Source organism: Phytophthora ramorum (genome assembly GCF_020800215.1).
Source record: "Phytophthora ramorum isolate Pr-102 chromosome Unknown Phyram_PR-102_s0014, whole genome shotgun sequence".
Classification (NCBI taxonomy): domain Eukaryota; phylum Oomycota; class Peronosporomycetes; order Peronosporales; family Peronosporaceae; genus Phytophthora; species Phytophthora ramorum.
In genome coordinates, this window is record NW_027150660.1 from 1,212,663 (window position 1) to 1,221,511 (window position 8,849).

Below are 8,849 nucleotides of genomic sequence, written 5' to 3' on the forward strand. Positions count from 1 at the left end.
TGCACCATTCGTTGGGCGGCGTGTGCGTCTCTTTCATCTCGTATATGAACGCTCGGAGCCACTGCATGGACTTCTCGCTCTTATCGCGGAGTCCCAAGTACGGCTTGATGTTTCCGAGTGGGAGGTGCGTGGCGATCTCTAGCCTCGGTGTCGCACTGTCATTCTCCACAGCGCTCAACTCGCGAATTTAGTGCGCCCATTCTCCCGTCAAGTCACCCCCGGTGTCTCCGACGTCGAACGAATCTTCGTCAGATGAGTCATCGCGGAGGTCGTAACGTCGCCTGGGCGTCCGACTTGCGCTTCGTCCAGCGGTTGGAGCGGTTCGGTGTCCCTCGGTTTCTCTCGCCAGTCGTTCCGTACGACTGACCGACCTAGGCGTTACCATGTGAGAGTCTTGGAAGTACGTCGAGGTCGCTCCTTTGGCCGAAAGTATTCCGGCCTCGGTCGACTCTCTGGGCCGTCTTCCAGGGGTCAATGGCAACGGAATCGTGGACGGGTCGACTGGATCAGACGCGTGGCGGACGTTCGGTGGACGGCTGACTCCCGCCTCGGCCACCCCGAAGGCCGACCGAAGCTTCTGCTTCCACTTGCGGAGTGCCGTAGCGGCGTCCTCGGGTGCCCATGCTCGGAGGTCTGCTTCCGACGGAAACACTTGGGGTTCACATCCCATAACGCGTAGGAGTTGCACCGTGTCCTCGGCCACCTGCCGAGTACTCCACGACTCCACGGGCACAGTTAACTCGCCACCGAGCTCCATCCAGATGGCTTGGCGAACAATCTCTGGAGCGAAGGATCGCATCCAATTGCTCTTCACCTTCATGAACTCTAGGTATCGGCCCAGAACTCGGTTGGCGGCCGGGGTGTCTCCGTTAAGAGGAGGCCGGCCGCCATTCGGCCGAGAATTCGCATCGTCGGACCCATCTTCGTCGTAACCGTGGGCTGGTTCGGGACCAGCCACTTCGTTCAACTCTTCGGTGAGGTTTCGCGCAAGCGACGTCACCTCTCCGCTGCGTCCTGCAGATACTGCAGTGGCTTCCGAATGCTCGGGCATCGCTGCCTTCTCTTCCAGGTCATCTTCTTCGTCATCTTCCTTGGCGTCAGAATAGTCCATCGGCTCATCAAAACTGTCCGAACGCTTGATCGACGGACCGGAACGCCCCAAACCCTCGGTACGCGTTCCACTTGACCTCACCGGCGTTGCTGGTACCGCTGACTTCGCTTCTTTCGCCATCTTCTCTCTTCTTCTCTTCTTTCTTCTCTCAAATGCTCGTTAAGGTAAGAACCTATATGCAACCAAGACACACAGAAGGTCACACCAATCCCGGGTCGCGGCATGTAGGAACACGCAGAAAATCTCACTACCGAACGGTATGAGTCCCACCAACAACACACGCTTCCCTCGCGAAAGGTCAGCGAACGTTGGATCAACACCTGAAGACCAGGAACGATCCCTTACACCGGGTTGGTTGTAAGCGCCTCTGTATACCAAGGTTGAGTTCGGTCAACCTTAAAACCTGCACTACTAGCCACGAGCGAGGGCTAGAATGCAATATTGCGCTTTCGCGCGAACCCCCGCAGTCCCTCAGAAGGAAGGGTACCGGCAGTCACTCCTGATACGGGTTTGCCGAGGGTAACCTCGGCGGGTAGTGAAATACACTTGGGAACACTCGGGTTCCACCAATATATAGGGACCGACACTCCTTGTCGCCCCTAACTCTCGGCCACTCCTATCTCTTGGACTGACCAGCAACAAACTCTCGGTTCAATGTACCTCAAGCTCGCTGACAGGCATCCCACGCAGCCGAGCGTATCCAGACCCTAAGACAAGCTAGCTAGACTTACCGAAGACGGACTTGACCCTTGGTGGCTTGTGGGGAAGACTGCTGATTTATTTATCTTATCCTACAGCTCTGGGAGCCTCTGTAGGTCATCATTTGGCTAGTCCTATATCTCTATACAAATATCAAGTGTAAACAGATCTCTGTGGGAAATCGTATGGCCGGCTCTACACAGCCGAGGGTACGACACGAAATGGGTACAAACGAGGCTTTTAACCTCGGCCGGGGTTTTATTAGACCCAGCCGAGACCTCGGTCACTATTGTTCCTAGGTCACAATAACGCGGGAAATGAGACCCGCCAATCAAGACACCCTGTCGCCGTTCACTGAAAGGTGCAACGTCCGTCGGACCTTGACAGTTCGGCTCCAAAACCCAACGCCACATACGTCTACCTCCTTTATACTGAACTGGCAGATCATGGAAGGCGAGTTAAGAAGCCATCTGTCTGCAATGTAGCTAAACGGAATGATGCACTTAAAACGCTGAACTTCCGCCAAACGCGTGCTTACTCACAGTTTTGCTTTACCATAGCCCACCATATCAAGCTGTTTTTAGTTTCATCAAGTTCCACGTCTCGGTCAACAATGGTCTTGAGTGTTTGCCAGGAGGATTCCAATCGATTGTTTACAGTGTTCCCCAGGTGATGGACGTTAACGCTAAGATAAGAACACCATATTGAGCGACAAGCGTGTCAATTCTGCATGAAGTACGCCCAGAATGGCGAAACGTCCAAAATAATTCCATCTTCTGACTCAGGCACACGAAGAATTCAATTCAACCGTCATAGACCTGCTCAGACTCAGCCCGTACAATCAAACTTGCAATCGGTTTCAATCGCGAGCGCTGTACAGCATCGAGACCATACTCTGTCGTGCTCACACGCTCTTGGATGTACTTGATGGCATGAAATTGACAGAGTAAAATCCGAGCTTCGGGTAGTTCCAAAGTGAACACACCAATCTCAGTGAAATCTGTGTCCACTATAACGCAGTGTATTTCCACCTAGGAAGGATTCACAAGCTTGGGCCGCTTGAGCGCATGGCGTAGTGTATCAGAGCGCTCCAGAGTTTTTGATACTCGCTCAGACAAAGTCGTCCCGGCTTCCTCTTTTCGCTTCAGCTTGGCCAACAGATTGTGAACGTCCATCATGTTGGGCTTGCAGTCCGTGTGATCCCAAATATACTTCAAAATCTTATTCCTGGAGACGACGACCTTGCGAAGCATGTCAACGTTTGCAACATCGGCTTTGGGGGGATGCATACGGTTTTCGGATAGGTTAACGTATTCGTCTCTCCCTGAACGGTGGTTGTGTAGCGAAACCTTCATAAAGTAACGATCCCCTTCACGTTGCAGAATCACGTTCAACAAGAAGGCAACACCAAAGGCGACGCGTTAGGTAAGTATTGATGAACAACCAAATGAGAATGAGCTATACCTTGGCCTAGCAACCGATTGAACGCACCGTGTAGCGAGCGTGCTTACCCATCCCACGATTTTGGTGTTTGCCAGCATGAGTGCACTCATAGGCAACGAGATAATAAGAGAATGGCTCGTCCAGGAAAAGCTCATATTCCGGGGTTTCTTTGTTTCTTTTTGCGTAGCCGTCCTTGATGCCCTTGTTTCGAGCCGAGCGGGTTGTCGATGTTCTCTTCGAGAATGGCTACCATTTGAAAACGTAGCAAAATAAGTAGGCCATCACCAGCGCAACATGACAGTGGCCAGACATTTTCTTTTACCGGGAATGTTGCTTTGGAGTAGGCTGCGAGCGCGGTTTCGAACGCCGTCCAGGGCTCGTACATTTCTCCTTGCAGGCTGGGCTTGGAAACGGTCTATCGAGGTGTAATCTCCTCGCTTTTCCCTTCCTGTTCGTCTTCATAAGCTGATTCGTCGGGTTCAATAATAAATCTGCGCTTTCGTGGACCCATTTTTAATACAGCGAGGTGAAGAGGAGCCACAGCTTCTCTAGTGGTCCACAGTCGCTGCGGCTTGATCTGCGTCGAAGCTATCAAGTGCGACCGGGCGGTGTGTTGGAAGTCCTCCCTCAGGTGGGCTTCCGCACTGCGCACAACGATGCAAAAGATAGAGTGAGATTGAGTATAGCACTGCCTCAGCTAGCTAGCTCAACCTCTACATGTATACGCAGCTCCCACCTGCCTACCACTATCGCCCCTTGAGTGTGGGGTGGCAGGGTACGTCGCAGCTGCCGACGCATCCTCCGCGGCCAGTCCCCAGCCGCTCGCTTGCAGTACACGCGCGCACGCGCGCATTTCAACACGGTGCGCGTCAGCTACGGGGCTACGGGTGGGAGGGGAATGATTTTCCGCCACTGACTGTTCGGGGCGGGGGCGTTGTAAACGTTGTTTTCAAAGCGTATTTTACAATACAACAACGGTCATTCAATTAGCGCTAGGTCGGCGGGCTATGTTGTGGCACGATTCAGTCTCATAGGAGAAACTATAGTTGACTTAGAAAGTATGTTGCAGGACGATTTCTATTAACTATAAATATATTCAGTCTATAATTACTTGTGTCGAGCATTCGTACGACAGTTTGACGACAGTGCTAACTAAGTGATATCATTGGTCAAAAGTATTCGGCAAGCGCGACAAAAGTGAAGCAGAGCGTTCAAGTAAGTGCATTTATGCTTGGCTTCTTCTCTTCCTCTGTCTATATGCTAAATTGCGAGCGTTGTTGCTGTGTTCGTGTTCTGTCTCTCTGACTAGACGAAGCATTATGGTGATCTTGAGTTGTGTTAACCGACGAGAGCGACGAGAAGAGCTAATCGGCATACCGTTTACTCCCGTAATACACAACATCGCTGCCTGCTGTTCAGTCATAGAGGTAGGTGGTTGGGCTCCAGTCTTGCGCTCAATTGCTGCAGGAATATGCTGCATCATAATTCGCCACTCTGAATAGGTTTGCCGCTTCCTCCTCGTAGATAAAGATCACCTGTGCCTGCTCCTCCCTAGTTGCGCTCAGCTTCGATGCGCTTCAGATCGGCGAAAAGTGTTTTCATGTTATCAATGTAGGCGACAGCGAGTGGCAGTTTCTTCTGCCGGAAGATGTCACTTCGATAGCCGTTGAGGGTTGTAACCTTGAGAGTTGTTTCAGTGTCGTTCGTATTAGCTAGCAAGAAGGCCTCAAAATCGTTCGGCGTAAATACATTAACGTCAATTTCACCGCTAGAATCTAAATACCTCGCCGAGTCCGTCTTAGTCGCATGAATCCATGCAGCAATGCCGCGGCCATAGCTGCGGTAAGCCGTTTGAGTACTGGAGGTTGTACGTGCGCGGCGAACGTTCTCCACGTTGAGAGACTCGGTGGGTGGCATTGAGGAGCTCGGGGTAGCACCATTGCTTCTCGCAATAATGGTGGGGTCTTCGGGGGAGGACGATCGCGCAGAATGGGATGGGGGCATGGGGAAATGCTGGGGGCTGGGAACTGGGAACTGGAGAATATGTGAGGTGCTCTGAGCGATTGTAGCCAATGATATAGCCCAATCTGTTGTACGACGAGTTGTCGTACGAAATGCACGTCAATAGCATTGATGGCAAAACATAAGACACGCTGTCAGACGACGGCTCTCAAAGGACAAGATATGTCTTACGAAAGCGCATGAATCTACGTTGTCTTGTTCCCCGAGGCCGGGAACTATTGAACTGCCGTTCACTTGGAGTGTGCATACTCCTAGCACTTCCTCTCGCAAGGTGCTGTGTGACTCCCCGTCACATTATTGGTGATGGATTCGCCAAGAATGAAGACTGGAAAAGATTATCTCCCGTCTGCTTTTATCTGATGCTGGCGCATAATGCTGAGCACACTCATCTCGTGTAAGCTGGCCCCCATGACCCTGACATTCCACGTATTGCAGTTCCAAGGCTGTACTGCGTGTTGGTACTCTGGAAACACTAGGACTCCGACTCCTCCGCTTTTCATGTCATTAACTGTCCAATATGATAGCGGTTTTGCCGGACTCGCGTAGACTAAGTGTATTTCAAAGGAATGAAGCTGAGGCGTGAGCAACAAGATGAGAACGAGATGCATGCAGTCGGATGAATTCTTTTCCAGCCTGAAGGCTCTGGTGCAAGAGATGCAGTTACAACAGGGCTGTGCAGAAGGAGTGCTGACAAATGGACTGAGACTAAAAGTCCAACAATTGGAATATCCCAGCATAGAAAACCCCAGCGAGTTAGACGAATGTTCTCCGTCGATACTCCCTACACGAGCGCTTCCTGTTTCTGGCACGCCAAACCCATGTGACCAGCAAAGCACGTACAGGTTCCTGTGCTGTAGTCGCACGTGCCACGGCCGGCGCACTCGGACAGCTCTGTTAGAGGGCGGAACGCTGCCTGGCCTTCTATGAGTTGATTCTCAGGAATGCCATCCCCCGCTGGAGTGGCGCCAACGGCAGGAGGGAGGATATCAATGGGAGGCCAATTGACAGCTAGCGGGTACACCTCGTAAATCTTGCAGGAAGTGGCGACAGCATTTGTAACTCCAGCGGTCATCGGGTGCTGGCCGTTGGGATCGTTGTGCGCGAGTATATTGCACCTGAGTAGGTTCTGGTATCCTGTAGTCCCCGCCTCGGACGTGTACTCCACTTGACAAATTGTCTTCTGTCGCGGCGGACTTGCCAACGTGGCAGACGGCTCGGCGTTTCCGGCGGTGTTCATGAAAATCTTGTTGACCGTGCCACTTCCTAACACGTCCGTAGGGTCTGTGCGAGTGAAGGCATAGAACCTCGCCGCGACCGATACTTGGACATTGTTCAAGACGTTGTTGGGCAGGCGGTTTAGTGCTGTTTGAATGCTGGAACATGTAGCCGTATTAGCCGCGAAGGCTCCAAATGTGATCTTCTCGGTAGTGTAGATGTTGCCATACGGGTCGTGATAGGTCAAGTATCCCTCTCCACCTGGCTGGTCAATCACGATCGCCTGAATCATATCATATTGATTGGGTGTGAGCGGGTCGTCCCCCTTCGGACACGTGCGTAGCGAGCAATCATGGCCCTCGAATCCACCATCGCACACACAGCCCATGATCTTCTCCTGGTCCCAAAGCTGATAGGTAGTGCCAGCCGTACCCTTGATCTGCTTATGGTAGGTATCCGACGCCAGCTCTTCGATGAACTCGCACGTGCCGTGGCCACTGCAGTCGTTGGGACATTGCATGCGGCGACACCCACTGCCCACAAAACCAGCGTCGCATGAGCACTCTCCGATCGTCCGATCACACGTGCCACGATTGCCGCACTCCGCGGAATAGTGCGCGTCGTCCTTGCGCTGAGCCGTGTCTTGCCACGCCCGAGTGAACGGACACTGCCGACCCGAGCAGTCTCCACCGACCCAGTTCTGCATGCAGTCACATACGTCGTTGAGGCCGCATCGGCCGTGTCCCGAACACTTGTTGGGGCATGCGCCCAACACGACGCTGGGAGTAACCACCAGCACCGCCACGAACCACCACTTGGCCATCGTCTGATCTCGCTTGCTAGGACTGGTAGACTTGTGCTGCAGCAAAGCGAATCCAAATGTGAGCAGTTCCTCGACAAACCGCGTCAGTTGGTCCCCAATTGCGATCTTGCAGCGAGACGTCGCCAAGTGACCATTGGAGGCGATCTTTTGCGGCAACTTGCTGGAACCAACCATAGTTGCCAAATAGGCTGCACGACGTTTTCGCTTCTACATTTGCTGGCAACAGCGTACCAATGCTGGAATAGTGCCACTGGAGAGCTTTGGTGCCTAGTATTACAGAGTGCGCTGCACTTCATGGAGTCCACACTGCTCAAGCAAACGCCGACAGTCCCATTTCATCGCTGCTTTGCATTAGGTAACTAGCAATGATCTTCACGTCTTATCCCTCCACAATCCTGTAAAAACTTACAGAATCAATGCAAGCCAACCCGCAACCAGCGCGATGCCGCCCACAGGCTGCATCAGCATCAAAACATCACCAACGTAACACGTCAGTCCTAATATCACCACCAACCCCATCCACAAACAACCGCCACGCACCGTGAGCATGCCGAGCTTCTTCTCGCCCGTCAGCGTCATGGCGTACAAAGATCCCGAGAACAGCATCGTCCCCGTCGTTATGAGTCCACCTGCCAGTCCCGGTCGTCGACACATGGGCGTGGCCAGCAGCACCACCGAGTGGATCAACTGCAGAGCCTTATGAGGTTACCCAACTATTGCCACCAACTGCAGGTGAGCATACAATACCTGGTAATGGGCTGCCGTCTCCCAGTTCTTGAGTAGTTGCGGGTCTTTGATGTGGTTCTTGAGCCCATGCGCTCCGAAGGCACCTGTGCGCACGTCGTAGGAACGTGAGTACTTGGCTAGTGCCACCGACCAGGCTGAAAATAGACAATGAATTGGGATCCAACGCTATTCACAGACGCACCGAGTAGCACGGCACTGGCGCCACACGGCGCCGACCTTCCACCAGATCGAGAGCGCGGGCGAGATCACAGCGGCCTTCATCGTCGTCAGCTTAGATGCAGGTGGCGGAATGCAAGCCGCAGACCGACAGTTGACACCGGTTTTGCCGTAAGCGTGGTTTTGACCAATCAGCAGACACCAGATCAGCCAATCAGAAGCATGATTATGGGACGAAACCCCCTCAAAGACGAAGTTGAAGTGAATCACTTTGTACGGGCTACACTACTCGGAAATGGAGGTTGCCACCTTATGAGGCAGGCAGGCTCCATTTCTGAGTCCAATGATGCAGTTGCGCGAGCGAGGGCGTTCGCTTTCGGTGGTAATGGTTTTTTGAAGAGCAATGTCGTCGTCGCAAAGCCCAGGGTGTCGATGTACGGCAAGACCAGTCGGACGAACTGATGGGGGGGGGGATACTGAGTGCGTTTTCCATCCACAGGCAATGGCCGTCACCTGAAATGCTCCAGCAGCCCAGACGATGTTTACGGTGTCGTCAACCGTGGTTCGGAGATCTTTAAATACTAATTCATTTCGGAGGCGCCACAGAAGCACTGGGATGATCGTAGACCATAT

At 52.9% G+C, this 8,849-nt stretch overlaps 2 protein-coding genes across 2 annotated transcripts; both read right to left on the minus strand.

Moving 5' to 3' along the window:
- Positions 1 to 6,056: 6,056 nt before the first annotated feature.
- KRP23_12258 (Tenascin) lies at positions 6,057 to 7,487 on the minus strand (the record flags this gene model as incomplete). Its single annotated transcript, XM_067882853.1, has 1 exon — positions 6,057 to 7,487. One exon carries the CDS (start codon positions 7,485 to 7,487, stop codon positions 6,057 to 6,059), a length of 1,431 nt encoding a protein of 476 aa, XP_067739867.1.
- A 231-nt stretch (positions 7,488 to 7,718) lies between these two features.
- Positions 7,719 to 8,548, minus strand: KRP23_12259 (Transmembrane protein 256-like protein; the record flags this gene model as incomplete). The annotated part of the gene is made up of 5 exons (XM_067882854.1): positions 7,719 to 7,769; positions 7,854 to 8,000; positions 8,061 to 8,143; positions 8,242 to 8,276; positions 8,526 to 8,548. 5 exons carry the CDS (start codon positions 8,546 to 8,548, stop codon positions 7,719 to 7,721), a joined length of 339 nt encoding a protein of 112 aa, XP_067739868.1.
- Between the last annotated feature and the right edge of the window lie 301 nt (positions 8,549 to 8,849).